Source organism: Musa acuminata, chromosome BXJ3-6, assembly GCF_036884655.1.
Source record: "Musa acuminata AAA Group cultivar baxijiao chromosome BXJ3-6, Cavendish_Baxijiao_AAA, whole genome shotgun sequence".
Taxonomy (NCBI): Eukaryota; Viridiplantae; Streptophyta; class Magnoliopsida; order Zingiberales; family Musaceae; genus Musa; species Musa acuminata.
Genome location: NC_088354.1, coordinates 14,001,752 through 14,020,534, shown reverse-complemented (window position 1 = coordinate 14,020,534; position 18,783 = coordinate 14,001,752). Strand labels below are relative to the sequence as shown.

The following is an 18,783-nucleotide window of genomic DNA, read 5'->3' as shown; positions in this document are numbered from 1 at the left end:
CCTTCATACGGCTTGGGTACTTCGCCAAGTTACACCCAAGTTGCTCCGCTCCTCGTTTTTGCATTGAGTCGATGGTGGCCCTCGCACCCACCATTCCATGGGTCAGCCCTCCCTTGAGTCTGATCTCCACATCGACTCCAAGTGTGCATTCATTTGGGTTGCTTTGGGTCGCTCCCCCACTTGATCTCGCAATGCATTCTCTCAAGCGAGATCATACGACGACTCCTCGCCGCTTGCTCAGTCCATTGAGCTTCGTGGAGTCGTTGTTTGTTGAGGTACTCCTCCTCAACAAGTGAGGTCCGTCCCACATGATTCTCCCTCTGGAGAGTTGGGACTTATCCCTCTTGGATAACTGTCCAATTGGAGCAACATCTCTCTTCGTTTCGGAGACCACCATCCCCTTGGACTACTCCGATCTGCTGAACAAACTGTGCATTGTTCTGCATCCTACAAACGCATTTGCTAGATTGCGACTCCACGTCAATACAGCCCCCGTTGCACCACTCAAGGCCTAGTAATATGCTGAACTCGTTGCACACTTCAGCCTCCTACAGACGTATCCTTCACATGCCGAAGATAAAGTTTCAATGCTCCATGGCGCCGAGTTTCGGTCGCCTTGGGATGGCCGCGAACATTCCATCGTCCGCATACAAGCCCATGCATGAGTACCGAATTCTTTGAGTTAGCAATTCCCCTCACCTCTGTGAGCTTTGCATAACTCTTTCGATCGCTGAGCAACTCATTCCACCTTGCATGGTCTCATTCTTTACCAAGCACCTCGCTTGCCTTGAGTACCATCAAGTATAGTTGTCAACGTTGAGCCGTAGCTCAAACTCAGCCATCCCAACCTTTGTGCGCTCCGCATTCTTCCAAGCTTACCTGTTCTCGTGGTGCCTCTTACGCGAAGGGTTGGCCATTCCTCTGAATGCCAATGTCAGATGTCCGCTCCTCCGAGCGACTCCTTTTCCCTATATCTCCATGCCCGTTTTCCCCCAAACGGTCGTGCGTGTGCTGACTGCCCTCAACGCAGCCCCGCTAGGTCCCCCACGTTTGCATGCTAAGTGTTTGTATGAGTGCTTGTCCCGCTCTGATACTATCTGTCACGGACTTAGCTGGTTTTGCCTAAGTCGTGTGATACCCTTGCGTGTCCGTCCGCAAAGGTCAGCCTCCCCGAAGCCTCCAATTGTCCCTTAGGACCAACAAAAGAGAGAACGGGTTAGAGAGAACGCCTCAATCGGGATCCACAAGCAAACATATCTGAAAAACACTTCATAGACAATGCAAATTACAAACAAATTTTACAAGCTCTGAACAGTTGCACAACAAAGGGTAAAATGATCCATTACAGATCGAAAATCTCTCACACGTGTCCACATTACACAACCTTTATTTACAAGCCTAAAGAGGCCACCAACCTAACTAAAATGAGACTATTAAGTCTTCGACCACCTCTCTACATGCTGTACAAAGCATTAACATACCAAAAGATACGGACATACATAAGTATTACATCAAACATCTTGTTTAAAAATTTATCAGATAAAAGAAATCGGGACCCACAGGAGATTACCGCCACTGATCTATGCGACAAGAAGAACAGGGGCCCAACCGGAAGGAAACGCATTCCCCGCCAAGCCAAGAAAAGAGTTCAAACGCCTTTCTTGCTCTTCGCTCCGTGACATCGACGCGAACGGTGAGCCGATGAAAAGGGATAGGAGGCCAGATGACAACGATAGCGACGACGAAGGGGGAGCGTCGCCGGAGAAGAAGGCGAATCTGGAGGAAACACCTACGAGATCATTATCCGCAAGGTGAGCCGTATCGAGCACACACCGCCGAACCCCAAGCCCGTGCTCTCGTTTCCTCCCCGTTCTCGAGCGCATTGTGTCGTTCCGATAAGGGTTTTGATTCTCTTGTTTTACGAGGTGAAGCTGTCGAATAAACGGAGGGTTTCTGTGAGGAAATGGAAGGCGGTGGCCGTGGTGTACTTCCGAGAATTGTACTTCAAGAAGGGCAAACCGCATCCGGGGATGAAAGGTTTCTACTAGTTCTTTAGTACTTCAAAGATTTTGCTTTGTTATTGTTGCTTTAGGGATTAAACATTCCTGGGTTTTTGCCTTTTCTGCATTCATGGGAGTTATGGCTAAAAGTTCGTTTTAATTTCCTTGATTCTTTAGTCTCGTGTCATTTTCTGCTCTAATCATGAATAGGGCCTCGTACAATTCTTGCAAGTTTTGGCTATGTAATTTTAGTATCGATTTTAGTCGTTAATTCAACGTGATGGATTGACCCGAACTGGCCCCTGTTTCTTTTAATCTTATCACATTTGAAATTTGATGATGGTCCACTTCAGGATGAGATCCGACCTGGAAATCCAAAATGGATTTCCCTGCTAGGATATCTGACCGGGATGCCCAACCAGGATGCTCGACTTGAGCCTACCGAGTCATTTAGCTTGTGGCGAATTCTTTCGAGTTCAACGAGTGTTCGATTGTCTGATCTTGATCTAGGTGTTTCCTACAAGGTCGGTGTAGGGGGAATATCCGATGAGACTCCTACAAAGCTCAAGTTAGTACTCGACTGTAGGGGAGAAAAGACCGAAGGGATCGAGGTTGGTTTAGAGTGTTGGAGCTCATTGCTGACCTAGAGAGGCCCGTATTTATAGTATTTGATCAGTGATTTTTGTTTGTCGCAGAAGATTAAACGCGTAAATGAAGATTAACCACATTCCCTGATAAGCTAACCATCTGTATGTAGTTATATGGGTTGATAAATCATTCGGGAAACCAAAATGTTAACAGAACTTCAGTAAACATTCATTATCTTGTTCAGTTTTGTGGTCGGAGAATAATATACAGAAAATGATAATTTAACAATCTACACTCATTCATTTGTGCTGAATTTTTATGAGTAGATAGATTTGTACACCTTTTAGTCGTCTGTCAGGAGTGGCATCAAAGAATGCCACCTTTTAGTCATCTCTTCTCCACTTTCACTTCTTTTCCCGAATTTCGCCAATTTACATCTACTATTACATTATTTGTTCCCTATGATGAGAACTCAAGAAATAGCCCTTTTGCTGTCAGCACTGTACTGCAGTAGTGATAGTTGTAAAATAAATGAAGAATGTGAACAAGACTATGATACATATCTTTCATAGAAAGTTCATGCCTTGGGCACTGGCTCCCTTTCTCAACCTTCACCTCATGAGTACTTATATTGATGTGCTTGCTCTATCATGGGATTTCAGTATTCATACGACATAGGTATCAGCTTGTTATAATTTGGCTAAATTGTCCTCTCAGTCCAGACTGGCATTTGATGCCTCTTTCAATTTAATTCTCTTTCTGTTCAACTTTCATCGTCAGTATCTTTCCCTGGAGCTCTTTTCTTCATATATTGGGTAGTTATTTCTCCTAAGCTTACTTGGTTCTGTATTATATTAGGTTTTGAACGGCAACAATCTAGCTTTACCTTTTGCATAGCATTGATTTAGGAGTGTTGTGTTTGTTCCTAGTTTGGTACTTTTCTTTATAATCTAGCAATTACCTAGTCATATTTATGAAAATCTACACTACCTTCTTTAATATTGTTGCCGTCCACTAGCAAATCATAATTCCAGCATGTAAGACTAATGCATGGGTACTTGAAATATGCACTCTTATTCATTCTCCTTTGTCTGGATCCCTTGAGTCTTAACTTTCTCCAGTCGGCTTCATATTCTTTATTGCAACAGCAAGATCTTAGTTAATGCAAAAATAACTTGACATGAAGAGATAAGTACAGTTGTGTATCGTGAAGATCATGATTGGCTTCTATAGGTGACAATGATGCAAACAAGGAGCCTTTTATTCTTCTCTATATTCAGATATGTCAAATTGGAAACAAGTTAAGATTACTAAATGATCTTAGAGACCACACTGTCGCCCATTATGAGCTTCTGCTGAATTGAATATTGTACTTGAATTATTGACATCTCAAAGTGATTTCTATATCTACTAAACCCTCTCTAGATTTTGTCCAAACATGGTGCAACTTTCTTCCTGTGTTGTTTAGTAGGAATATAGTTCTTTTATGCTATGATTCCAAATTTGCTAACAAAGGCTCATTGCTTTCCTTGTAGGCATATCACTGTCTGCAGACCAGGTACTCGTCACTACATTATTGTGGTGGTGCTTTTCATCATATCATGGTTTTACGTTCTGGATAATTCTCCAATGGTTTGTGAAGTTAAGCCATCTCAGGAGCTCAATGATCACATTCTCTCTTTTCATTTTTATGCCGTTCTAAAATTTTCTTGTAATTACACTGCAGAACTTTGATTGTGTGGTCTAATTTCTATTTTCATATTTTGCCAATCTCATTTTGATCTTTTCTTGTTCTTGTCAGATGAAGTGGAATACACTGTGAACTTGGGAATCTTTCCTGTTGCGAATTTTGATTTGTGGTGTAAATGCGAATATGGAACAACATTTGAAGTAAACACTGCTGAGACGAGCTATAATAATAGACTAACCCCATTTTGTGCAAAACTTGTCCATGAAGAGTCGTCCAAATCTTCATTTCGATGATTGACAAGTTAAACCATGAAATGATCGAGGGGAATCCATGGACAAATAAAGGTACCTATTCACATGTGATTGTGGAAGAAAAATCTTGTATGGTTGACAATTTCGATGGAAAATGATTTATCTGTTCTGTCTGTTGCAATTATTAGAGGCATCTGAAATTTCATATTTAGTCCAAAGAATTTACAAGGATGTTGATGTCTCATCACCATATCTGTGAGTCTAATTTGTGGAATCAGAGTGTGCTCTTGCTTATCATTAACGAGTACAGGTTTTGTAGCTTCCATCATCGTTGAGCAGTTTGAGAGGCTGACAGTTGCTGAGCATCGAACCTCTCGTCCGCTATCTGCTTGATACAGGTAATCATCCTCGACACTTGGCCTTACCCATCGTTCTATTAGTCCTGCATATATGACATCCGTGATGATTCAATTTGATGTTTGCTTCAGACGATCGATCGAGTCTTGTTGATGGTTACTCTCTAACACAAGTATTTTAATGTCAGGTTTACAGATTGGATCCACTTTCATGAACTCACCAGATATATCGTCATCGGAGATCTATTTGATTCTCAAACAAGTATGGTTCGCATTTCTTTTTCTTTTTCCTTATCGTATGGCAACTTTCCTTATCCCAATTTCAGATCTAATCATGATTTTTGTTTTTTTCTTTTATCATATACATCCACGAACCCGCCCTTAGTAATTTTTCCGTACGTAAAAATCTATAATTGACTTCTCAATGTTGAGATTCATTATATTTCGCTTTTGGACAATCCTCACAACAACCAAGAATATCGGATTATTTAAAATACAAGAAATTGAAGATCCTGCATACATTAGATTTTTTGTTTCTAAGAAAATCTAATGTATGCAGATCCTTCTTCGGCTGTACCAGCAACATGAGAAAAGACAACCCTTGGATCCACGTCCTCGTGTGATCGAGCAATTCTATCAGTCATGATTCGAGTTCTTTGAGATGCAGGGCCAAGGATGGGAATCATGGCAAATGATGGTGATGTTGACGTAACAACGCTTGCTCGGACCCCCCATCTCACACCTGCTTCTTTCTCTTGGAGCACAATGATTGCACTCTGCTTCCTCTGCGTTACCACGAGTCGATGGCTTCTACCCTTCAGATCTCGTGGCCTTCCCGGCTTGTGTTTCGAGATTCAACTGCCAATGCTGCTGGACTGAGCTTTCCTTGCAGTTAAGGCAGCGTTATCAGAGCCAGTGGTCATGGAAGAGACTGCTAAGAAGAAGAAAGAAGAAAGAAAATGCAACAAGAAGCAGCATCAGAGCTTCAAAGATTTAAAATCCAACCAGGAATCCGAACACTGGTGTTCGAACATAAAACAATCATCTCTCTCTATCTCTCTCTCTCTCTCTCTTATTAGTTCCTCGATCTTTGTTCGAGAACTTGGCATGTGAACGAGGTAAAGCCTCTCCGGCAACTGCTCGATGTTGCTGTATAATCAAACACGATTCAGAAGAACACATAAGTATAAACCCTATACAAAACTCAACGATCAATCGAAGCTTGACGAGCGGCTCCATCTCCATTGCAGGTAGTTCTCCACGGAAGTGCTCACCGTCAGGGAATCAACCGTGTGATCCATGCTGCTGACTGAGATCGAGTCATCCTCCACATCGAGCAATGCAAGATTAAGATGCGATCGGATGTCGGATTCCAGGTTCGGCATTTCATCATCCAACACATCAGCCCGAGTGGTAACTTCTGACCTTGCCCACTTAACAGTATCATCATCTCCTTGGAGTAGTTTCAGTACCTGTCATAAGAAAAAGTTTTGATTGCTCGATTTCAATAAGTGAATTCACAGTATTTGCCAATAATAACTGTTTAAGTAGCTTCGATATTAACTAGCTGAAGTATGCTGCCAAGTCCAAGCTACCCCTTAAAATTTGTGATACCTTAGATATTCCATGGTTACACTAGGACTTAGCATGAAGATGCATATATAATGAATCATAAGCAGGCGGGATATGAGATCATACAATGCTCATCGAAGGTCGTGCACGATGAAGCCTCCTTACACACAGGGAAGCAGCTAAGATCATCCTTTCCACTTGATCACTATTGAAGTCGTTCTTTAAGGCTGGATCTATAAGCAGCTTAACGTCTTCGTCTTGTAAGATTGGCTTTGCCTGCAGTTACATGGGGTACAAGAATAAGGACAAAGTGTTGGAAGTTCCTCTGCAAAGATCTGCTAACGACAGACATGCTCAACAAAACCCTAACTAGTTGTTCAGATCTTTAGGTAGATACTGAGTATTTCCTATTGCGTTGAGTCTGAATCTAGATACAGGAAATAAAACCGATGGCGGACTCACCCACATGACAAGGCTCTCCTGGCCCTTGGGACAACCAGAGCTGATGGGCTTCCTTCCTGAAAGAAGCTCGAGAAGCACCACACCAAAAGCGTAGATGTCAATCTTTTCATTAACTTTCCCATACAAGATGTACTCAGGAGCTAAGTAACTGTCATCAAAAGTGCATAGATTAGAACATTGATCCAAAGATAAATCAATGTAGTATTGGTACACAAACAACACAGACCCAAAAGTCCCTGCAACATCACTGCAAACGGGTTGCGATGTTGTTGCTGATGCCCATTTTGCCAATCCGAAGTCCGACAACTGAATAAAGAAAAAGAAATAACAATGTGATATGCGTGCATAAAAGGAGGGTTACAACACACAATTTATTGTGAAAGACACAACACCTGTGGCTCAAAATTCTCGGAGAGAAGGATGTTTGAGGATTTCACATCTCTATGGATCACAGGCTCAATACTACCACCCCCATGTAAATAATCCAGTGCCTCTGAGACGCCTATTGCTACCTTGTATCTCTCAGGCCAACTGAGAACATGCTTGTTCTCTTCTTTATCTAACATATCAATAATTGGACAGATACATCATTTTAGAGAAATCTAAGCAAATAAAAAGCAAAAATAAGAAGCAATTCATGGGTGTAAAATGCATACCATGGAGGATTTCTTCTAAGTTACCCTGTGATACATACTCATAGACCAACATCAGACTATTGTTCTCCATGCAAAATCCAAGCAATGGGATAATGTTTTTGTGATGCAAGGTCGTAATAATCTCAATCTCCGAAACAAACTCTTTTACTGCAACTTCAGAAGGCTTCAAGATTTTCACAGCCAATTCCTTGCCATCTGAAAGGTAGCCCTTATAAACACTGCTACTGCCACCATTCCCAATTAGATTCTCTGCATCACAGATTCAACCAGCATCAGAGATGTTCATAAACTATAAGCTATATGCATGACAAGTTTTGGTAAATGACCAGGTAAGAAGCTGGATGTTGCTTGGATCAGTTCTTCGTAGCTGAATAATCTACAAACGGATGAATACTTTTGTTGAAGAGGCACCAACTCCTCTGGAAGCCTTTCTTCTGCGTCATTGACAAGAAACGGGGGTGGTGGCAGACTGGCTCCAACCGGAACAATGGCACAGCTCTCTCCATCTTGGCCGAGTGTCATATGTTTTCCATCTGATTTCTTGGACTTGTGATCTGGATGCATAGATTGGTGTCGGTTCGGAAGCCACTTCACCCACTGGACCACAGAGATCTTATGCTTCTCAGAGGAGACACTCTTCCTGTTGGTCAAGGCCAGTCTTCTAAGAGAAGGCCAACCATGTCGAGCTTCTGGTAGATCCTTGCCCACAATTGGCACAGAGCTGCTCAGTGGAGCTTCAGTTTTCCCCGCTGGAGCCGAGGCCAAAGAGTCCTCATCCTTCGCCGCATTCAGGGAAGCAGGATCAGATTCAGGTACACAGATTGAGCAGTTATCCCTCGGTGCGCCATCGATGGTGTTTGGGTCGTTCCCGACAGGGGAATTGCTACAGCCAGTCGACTCATCTTCTGGCACAAGCGAAGGCCTGCAGGCTGTGTCATGCAACCTCTTCGGGCCTGCAATCGGCAACAAGCAGTACATCTCGTTGTTCCCGTCAATCTTAGTTGACTCCTTGCTCGACTTCTCCTGAGATTTGTTGTTCTCTGTCAACAGTATCGAGCTCCAAAGATTACAAGTGAAAACAGAGAACATAAAGCAGAACAAAAAGGTCACTGGCGACGAACCAACCTGCTGATGCTCTCTGGAAAACGATCTTGCCGTCGCTCAACGCGACCACCGAGCAATAGCTTGGTAGCTTCTTGGCGCAGTACTTGGCTACAGAGATCGAATACGACCTGAAAGAGGTCGATAAATATTTCGGCACAAAGGAGACGATGACAGAGAACTCATAGGAAGCACCGACTCACCCCATGGTGCGGTTGTTCTTGGTCACCCCAAGAATGAGTTGTGACGCAGCGAAAGATTTCGTCTCGCTGACAAGAAGCTTGCGGATGGACGAGCCCTTGCAAATTTTCAGCTTTAGGTCGATCTGCCCAAGAAATCGATGAGGAACAAAAACCACTGGGGTCGAAAAGGGGCGATTTTGAGCATAAAGATCGGATTTTGAGGTCGAGGGGCGGAGACCTGCTTTAGGTTGCAGAAGCCCTCGTAGACGGCGAGCATGGCGTCGAGTTCCTTGGCGAGAGAGAACACGGCGGCGGGCTGGCCACCGGGATCTACGGCCGGTGGGGGCTCGCCGGCTGAGGAGGACGAGGAGAGGACGTGGAGGGCGAGGACGCGGTCACCGGGGGCGGTGGCCTTGACGAGCGCCCACGTAAGGAGTTCTCGGCTCTGCGAGTCCATCCTGATGCCCACCACCACCGTCTTCCCTTCTCCTCCCTCCCCGGTCTTCTCTTTCGGCTCCTCCTCCACAAAGGCCTCATCTTTTTTGCTGCTCCCCCTCCTCCTCCTCCTCCTCTTCTTCTGAGCAGCTTCTCCTTCTTTAGCCATCTTCATGCCTTAAGTCTTCTGCAGCCTCCTCTTCTCTGCCGCTGCTGATCCCTCTCTCCTTCCTCTCCGCAAATCTCTGTCTTCTTGTTTCCCTGTTCTCATCATGCAGCGGGACAGAGTGAGAGAGGGCAAAGCTTCAACGCTCCTTTTACCTGCGGTCTCTGATGGGGCCTCTTCGCTTTCCTGCACTGCCCGTGGCCCTCTCTGCCATGGCTCGGGGCGGTGTGCAGCGGCGGCACAAAATGGCAAAGACCTGAGACAGGTATTTTGTTCCCAAACACACATCGAAGTATATGTTGGACCGAACATTGAATACATACTTGTCTCTCTGTAGGTAACCAAAATACCTGTCGGAAAAGACTAATTTTAAGTGTTTATATATATATATATATATATATATATATATATATATATATATATATATATATATATATATGTTAGAAAATCCTCTATCATGTGTAAATCATAGAAGAATCAATAGAATTGGTAGATGAATCAAAGTAAATATACTTTGGGGAATGACTTTTACAACCATGAAAAGAAAAGGTAAAATATTGAAAAATAATTAAAAAAACAATAATATGGATATTATAATGTTGATATTTATATTAAATTACTATCTTTAAACAGTACATGATTTATTCTATTTTTTGACTTTTTCTCTTTCTATCTTCCTCATTTGGATGAGCAATTCTAGATGAAGGCTTTGAACAAGTTGTACTCTTCATGTTGTAAGAGCAACATGGAAGGTTGAATGGGATAGGAAACGGAAGACTTCCTCGTCTTCCAAGTCATTAAATTGGTCAACCATTTCCACCTTCAAGTGGGCAATTAGAAGAATGGAACATTAATGGCAATGGTCAATATGTGCTTTGAAGAACCATTTGGTGCCTCTTAAACTAAATTGAGTCTTTGCCAATGGCTGCCTTTTGTCTTACTTTTGGGTAATTTGGATCCAAATATGTGCCATGAAAATAAGTTTAGGTTTTTTCATTGACAAATTACTATTATGTTTTTCAATTTCTTTAGGTTCTCAGGTTATTTTTGTTTCAGAAAAAAGAAAAAAAATCAGACTTACTCAATTTTACTTTTTATTGTTTTTCTTTTTGTGTTTTTTCATTGTTTTACTTTTAAAATTAAATTTAAAAAAAAAAGACTCTTAAAAGTTGAAACTACACCCACTAAAATTATTCTTGAAACAATCAATTGGAATTAAAAATAAGTGCATCTTATTTTTATAAACATTGAAAACAAAAACAAAAAATTAAAATAACTAACTCAAGAAAAGCTCAAAGATTGAATGAAGTACATCTCCTTAGGTGATCCATGTCAATTATTGAGTTCATACTCCCCCATAGGACAAGGAGAAGGCATATGTTTCCTTCCTCTTTTATACATACATACATGTATACATACATACATACATATATATATATTATTTATTTATTTATTTGTGATGCCAAATCATGTCGATTGATCTCAATCTATGTAGGCACGATTTTTATAGCACATGGATCTTAGTAGCCAGAGTTGAACGTGAGGAGAGGAGGCGGGTCTTAAACTATTATGACATGTGAGATTGTGTTTATGACTTCTTCCATGCTCTCATATTTTATTATTTCTTTGTCGATTCTATATTTCTCTACTTTTCTCTTCAGTTGGGAGTAGAAATATGTCTTTATCATTTGCATTTTTAATTTATGTTTTCTAAAAGAGTTGGAAGTCCCAAAAATTTGTCGCGCTACAAACCCTAATATTCATAGAGAGAGTGTTTAACTTTTAATTAATAAATATTAGTCAAATTACATATATGGATTCCTCAAATATATATATTCCTTTAGCATGTATTGTTTCAGAACCTAAAAACTACTGTACATCTGAATTAATCTTCCGAATAATTATTATTTTTAAGACTCGTCATATTAAGAATATCGAGAGAATATTAAACATATTAATTTTTATTTTATTAAATTTAGACTAACTAACTAGAAATAATGATGGTTAAATAGAATGGGTTACATGGATTATCTTAATATTTGAAGTTGTATATATTTTATATTTAATTTTTTGTAAGGTGAAATATGTTATTTGCAAACTTTATAATAATAAATAACCCATTCAGATTAGTGATTCATTTGTGAAATATAATGATGTGACATTTTTATTTTAGGGTAAATTTTCTAGAAAAATATCTTGTTTTTATAAATTTTAAGTTATCGTCATTTTTTTTATTTATTCTCATCGAAAAAATGATATTATCCTTAGTCTCTACCTCATTAGTCGTTGCCTATATCTTATTGTAAGCCCAATCATCCTCACCTCCCTCTCTTTCTCTATCATCAGTTACGAGAATTTGTTGTCGCTTACTAGCGACCTTGGCATCACCCATTATGGTGGGTAGTTGCGTGTCTTGTCCCTGTTTCACTTGCACACCATTACTCATATCGTTGTCTTTATCCACATATACTCACCCTCATTGTTATTCTTATAGATTCTGACATAAGTTATTGTGACTACTATCATATATGTATAACTGACACGAACAAATATGCTACCTGTGGGGTAGTTGGTTTTGGCTCACTCTTGCCTCTGCTATCGTCATGTTCTCATGAGATGGTCGACGATTATATCTATGCGTGAGTAGAGCGAATGCAATCCAACGAAAGAACGATGAAACCTTATGACAAATAATATTGAGAGGTAAAGATAAAGCCTCGCGATGAATGATAATGAGGGGCGAAGGCCGAATGTTAGAAATAATATTATCTTAAAAATATTATAAAAATAAATAAATAAGAGGATACAGAATTTATAAAAATAATATTTATGGAAAGACGAAAAATAAAGAAGACTTTATATTATGTTTTTAGGACTGTCTATGCGTAGGCTAATTTATTTCTGTAGTGGGGACTTTCTTCAACATACTGCCTTTTTTTGCCTTTTCAATGTCACATCATAACACCACAATTAGTACTGCTTCCAAAGTCGAAGAAGCATCTCTGGAAATGCTCGTCTGGTAGACTGACGGACATACAAACAGTGAAACACTGAATACCTCCTTTTATTTCTTGGAGACTTGTGTGTCTCCAAAGTATTGCTTGCTAGCTTTTGTTTCAGAGCAACCTACTTTTTATCCTTCGATCGTTCATCATTCTTGAGGAATAACGAAGATGATTGCCATGCTAAAACAAAGATTGCATCTGCCAAAGATGTGAACATATCCTTAGTAGCCATTAGCCTTTTTTGACTGAGCCCCACCTGTTAAAGTGCATGTTCTTGATCAGTAGACCCTGCAATCCTTGGATTCCTCCTTCCAATGCTAGCTTTAGATCACTGCAAAAATCCTTGCCTCACATGTTCACCATTAATCAAGAACATTCACTTTGTTTCTTCTTCTTCTCTCTCTTCCTTTTTTTTTTTAATTCTTGAACAAGCATAAAGAAAGAATGAAGGAAGAAAATGAAGAAATGAATACACTTAATGATCATCATAAAAGAGCTTTGGCTTGTGGGTTGACATCAGGAAAAAGAGGTGGTTTGGGATGCAGCCAAGCAGAGAGGATAACACCACTTTTCATCTACTACATGCTCTGCAATCTTCATGGAGTCACAGTGGTTGTCACTCCCTTAATCATCATCTTATATGTCTTATTCTTTTTGTCATCATAGCCTGAGTAGGTAGTCATCGAGTTGTAATCATCTTTAAGTGGATAGTTGTTGAATCTTATCTCCCCAAATTCATTAAAAGAACATGGTTGCTGAGAATCTAAATCTGATTCAAATTGATCCCATCTAATCTAAAAGTTTTAAATTATAGATCAAACTCAATATATATTATCCGATTGTTTCAATCTTCATTTCACAACAATAAAAGTATAATAAATAATAGGTTTTATATTTTTTCTTTAATTATATTCGGTATAGATTAAGCTTAGCGAACAAAAAATAATAAAATAAAATTTATGAAAAACCTATCCATCATTATTCGATGATACGAGATTCGGATATTTGATATTATGAATTTAAATAGGGTATAAATATGTATCGGAGTTAATTAAATGGATTTAAATTTAAATAAAATCAATATTATTATTATTGTTATTATTATTTATGATACTACCGACTAATAATGCGAGTGTATATTTGTCAAACTAAAAATTCAATAAAGCAAAATTTATAAGAGCACCTACCCATCGTTTTCTGATGTGATTGGGAGGGCTCCGATGTTGAATATTCTAATACGTACGAGTCAACTTCGGATTTGGAATTGAATGCTATGTAATTAAACGGATTTTAATGTTAATAAAATTAATATTGAATATAATTACTATTATTTTCTTGTTCTCCCGATTAAAGCTGTGAGTGTCTGTCTACTTATCATCACATCAAAACTTGCGTCTGCCGACGAAATCCAACAGTGACTGCTGTACTCGTTTTGTTTCTTTGTTCGCCACCCAAACAATGCCACATGCAACCAAAGACGAAGAAGATTCATAGCGTGGAGTTATGAGGTCACCACACACACTCTTCAGTCTGTGCTTGTGGCCATCTTTCTATGTCCCATCATACATTCATAATGCTATTAATGACTGTTTGATTTGCACTATTCATGTCTACGTCTTAGTTTATGATTGACGTGATAGTTACTAAAGAGACTGGTGATCTAATAGTTGCAATCCCAACGTTACGTGGCATGATTTCACGAGATTGAGCAGCCTTCACCTACTGCTGTATATGTGGTGGTGTTTGCACTTAAATAAGATGAATTCCACATAATTAACTCTTTTTTTCTTTCTTTGCTTGCGTGAATTGGGTGGTGGTTGGCAATTATAGCGTGATGATGCGTTTTGCTCCACCAACTTATTAAGATAAGTCGTATTATTATGTGCTAAAATATTAAGATAATAAAATAATAAATTAAAAGAATGGTTATATATTGTTAATAAGTAAGAGGGTCGGATGATGCAATAAATTTGGTTTATAATAAAATTATTTAGGATTTAGGATTGTGTGATAAAAATAGAAAAAAATAAGATAAGATGAGCTAAGTGAGTAGGGTTAGAGTAAGACAAGTTATTCAAGTGAGTTTCATGGATTAAATAACTTTTGTGAATTTGTGATTTAACTGAATGAATATGAGTTATAATTAGACGTGAACGAACTATTATATAGATTTTTTTTAAAAGAAACAAAATTATTTACTTAAAATTTTATTATAACCAATAATATGTTGTTAAAAGAAGAGTGGAGAGCATAAGCCGTCCGACCAATGCTAATTCCAAAAACCTATAACCTTATTTCATGTAGCAAAATTAGTCAATAAATTTTGTAAATACATGCATAATAGAATATTCAATAAATTTTGTATTAAGTTCAAATCAACTTCTATGGAGATTTAATTTTTCTCTCAAAAATCTTAACGACCAATCGCAATTATTAGTTTAGTAATTTCTTCCATTAAGACACATTTATTATAGTTACATCCTTCGTTCTCTTAAAAAATGTACCCTATAGGTAAATAAGAAGCCTTAGTATTCCTAAGAAAACACTCGACTCCCTTCTTTATATTCATATGCTAATGAGTCATCAATAGTAAGTTTAATTCAATCATCATTGGAGAAAGCCATCTTATTATTATGATTTGACGATTCTTCAAAAGTCACCTCTGACTCTAAGTACTATTATTCAAAGCTATACAATGCACTTATATACCACTTACATGAGAAGATTTTTGCTTTTTGGAATTCATAATATTCGGGTCTTGTAGATCAAATAGAAATAATATAAAATTAAGTCTCTAAGAATCATAGCACCCTACTTGGTTAGATCGTATCTCTCTCTCTCTCTCTCTCTCTCTCTTAGCCTATCGGTATCATTATATTGATCATAACACCTTGTTTGGTAACTACCTTATAGAGTTATAAAGATACAAATGAATTTAAATCGTTAGTAATAGAAGAAGATGATCCACCGACACACTCATGTCTGAGATGAGAAAACTTAGATGAAGAAATAAATAATTTTAAATTATATATATATATATATATATATATATATATATATATATATATATATATATATATATATATATATACACACACATAAAAGATTATGTAGCACAGAACAAACAAAGAGAGTAAACCTAAAGGAGGTGTTTGGTGGAGAGAGAGAGAGAGAGAGAGAGAGAGAGAGTCAATGTGCTTGTTATGTCGATCTTTGGAGTTATCATTGGACATGGAGGACCACGTCCGTGCATCAATTATGAGATGCAGCATAAATGTTCCATCAAAGTTCTCTTCTCCAAATTAGCAGATGGACCAACAAATGTCATTGCATGCATTTGGAGTCATCAATAGAGTTGCAGTGTCCATTTGCTCCAGACCAAGACATTCTTCATGGAAGCAACATATATCATCTACTGCTTCCAATATGCCTTCAGTGGCAGCATTTGGACTTACACTTGTTGGTTCATAGCCACAGCAATCCTATTCCACAACAGCACCTCTCTCTCTCTCTCTCTCTCTCTCTCTCTCTCTCTCTCTCTCTCTCTCTCTCTCTCTCTCTCTCTCTCCTTCTTGCACTAAAGGCTGAAGAATGTCTTCGCATAGTTGCTGTTTGGCATATGGAAACGAGCTTCCCCTTCATAGTCACAGCATTCCCACTCTAACATGCTCTTCTCATGGTGATTCATGCAGGCTAACCTTCATTCACACTTTTACTATTTGGTATAAACAGTGCAGCAATTATCAGATGATATGAGAGCATATATAGTCAAGTAGTTTGTTCAGGAAATATAAAGTTGCATATTTGAGCTGCTGATATGGTCTTAAATTATCTGTCATTACCATTATTTGCATATGTAGAACATGAGATGACTTATAGAATATAAGGAAATCACGAGTCTTTAGCAGGAAGGATGGACGAGGAAGAAAGTGGAGAAGATGAGCTGTGTCACTGAACTCCCACCTACAACCATGTGGAGTTTCCTTTCAGAATCTGATGCTCTGAGAAAAGCTCTGAGATTCCTCCTCCTCCTCCTCCTTCTCATCATCATCATCTTCCATTCTCTGCTGCTCCATCCAATCAAGAACAGTATTGTTTGCATGTGGACACCATCATCAATATAGAAGAAAGCACTCTCATTACATTAAGCCTCATCTACTCCCAAGTGATGGGGCACGTGGTTGTGCGCTATGCACATTGAATCCTTTTTACTTCTTCACATGGACTTGTAATAACAACAATAATAGCTCCAGTATTATTTGGAGATGATTGATGGACTAAATGACTGGCTTTAAGGTTCACCCAATGGGCCATGCAGGCTGATTTCTATGAATCTATGCCATAGATACTGAGCTTACTCTTTTCTTCTTCTTCTTCTTTTTTTCTCAATCAAAAGGGAACTTCCTTACTCGACCATTCAAAGTATACCTGACAGCTCTTCGATCATCACCATCCGCCATAATTGTCGAGTGCGCTGTGCATGGCCCGCCCCCACAGCCCAGTATTGCATCGTCTTTAGATTTGATAACATAATCCAATCCTGCATTATAAAAGATTCATCAGTTTCAAGAATAAGTCGCTATATATCTCTTGGGGTGCCTTCTCCCCATCAGTTGTCTACCAATTCCCCTCCGGCAAATCCCAACGAGAGAAGTACTCTCTAGAATGGGACCAAACAGAAGAAAGACAAAATTTCACTCGGACGATCGCTATGTTTGGCCTCGTTGCAGCTTACCCTAAGAAACCAAAAACCAAAAGCAACAATGGTCTCTAACGAAGTTAGTCGCCACTCAACCAAGAATCCATAAATCGAAAGGAGATAGAGAGTTGCTGCTGAACAAGGTTCCAAAACTCACAAGCAAGCCAGCAGTCCAAATAGATATATGTTTAGGAGAATCGTCAAACAAGTATAGATGAAACACGAGTTGAGTTGAAAATGAAACAAGTGTGATAACTAGCTAGAAGTGAGCAGTTTATTCCAACTTAACTTCCAGAGAAATGTTTTCACCCTAGGAGTCACCCTCAAGTGCCAAAGAGCCTTCCAACCAAGCCACCCTTCCTCTCCATTGCGCTGCTAGAAGGACAAAGCATTGAAAACATCTTTGATCATTAGCACTCATTCGGGGTTCTCAGCCTGTTCTCAGCCTAGATATGTCATCATTAGGGATAGCATATAAGTAAATACCCTCAACATAATCCCTCAAAGCTAGGCCAAAGAGCAGTGTATTTCTATTCTCATTTCAATTCCTACTAGAGATAAGTTCGTCCATATAAGTATGGTCTGTGATTTGCTCTATATTCACAAAGGTAGGCCAAAAGCTTAAGGGGGTGTTACTAATCGATAGATCCAACCAAATCAAAACTTTAGCGATATCACTTACTGAGATCCTAAATACTTTCCGATTATATTTAGGAGATTATGGATATTTCTAATGGCCCAATAAGACCTATCACTCCTAAGGTAAATTCATGGGTGAGGAGACGCATACTTTCACTTATAAGTCATTCTCTCCGTTAAGAAGTGGAAGAAGCCTTCTTGTACAAATGTATCTCTTAATCAAAGAGATATTCCTGACTCCTAGGCCAACTTGCTCTTTATTTTGACATATTATATTCGAGGAGATGAAGTCTTTTGGAAGATAACTTTTCTTTCTATAAGAAAGTCCCTTGTTAATTTAGTTTAAGAATTTTTTTAAGATATGACTGTTCAGTAACATATAAGTAGGAAGAGCATTTAGGATAATTTTAATTAGCATCAACCGATCAATCTGGGACAAGAAATTTTTATACCAACCTTGAATTCTTTCTAAAGCCTTATTAGCCATAAGCATTCGAAAACGTTCTACGAGTGTGCTAAATCCAATGTATGTGACCAGGTAGGTACTTGAAAGGCCACTCCCTTAATCTCAAGACCATTGCTAAATAACCTCATGTGTGATTCTAGGGGGGCAATATTCAAAAAGTAAATATTTAACTTTGACAACATTAACTCATATTTTTGTCAATACCTCAAAAACTTTCAACACTCTTAAGACATATTTGTAAGAGGAAGCATTAGCTCTAAAGCACAAAATGAGATCATTAGTAAAAAGAAAGTAATATATCTTAACACCTTTCAAATTAAATGGGATGATTTATTTCATTGAGATAGCTTACGAAATCAAACAAAATATGATCTACTGAATAAGGATAAACAAGTAGGGGGAGATCGAGTCCCTTTGCCTGATACTCCTCTTACTCCTGAACAAGTGGACCTTCTACCATTAATCAAGCATGCAAAGTGAAAGGAGAAAAGACAAGCCACCATCCACTCAATAAA

The 18,783-nt window shown here is 39.0% G+C and overlaps 1 protein-coding gene and 1 long non-coding RNA gene across 2 annotated transcripts; one reads left to right on the top strand and one right to left on the bottom strand.

Moving 5' to 3' along the window:
* The first annotated feature begins 1,564 nt into the window (after positions 1-1,564).
* Positions 1,565-6,076, top strand: LOC135640433 (uncharacterized). The gene is made up of 6 exons (XR_010497321.1): positions 1,565-1,811; positions 1,932-2,037; positions 4,124-4,146; positions 4,390-4,927; positions 5,074-5,147; positions 5,445-6,076. It is a non-coding gene; the product is annotated as an uncharacterized LOC135640433 (long non-coding RNA).
* On the bottom strand, positions 5,846-9,746 carry LOC135640428 (protein kinase STUNTED-like). The gene is made up of 10 exons (XM_065154831.1): positions 9,097-9,746; positions 8,880-9,001; positions 8,701-8,807; positions 7,902-8,615; positions 7,576-7,824; positions 7,312-7,478; positions 7,146-7,225; positions 6,920-7,067; positions 6,584-6,733; positions 5,846-6,357 (listed from the first exon to the last, which is right to left on the bottom strand). The coding sequence occupies exons 1-10, from the start codon at positions 9,466-9,468 to the stop codon at positions 6,097-6,099; spliced, it is 2,370 nt and encodes a 789-aa protein (XP_065010903.1). The 5' UTR covers positions 9,469-9,746; the 3' UTR covers positions 5,846-6,096.
* Between the last annotated feature and the right edge of the window lie 9,037 nt (positions 9,747-18,783).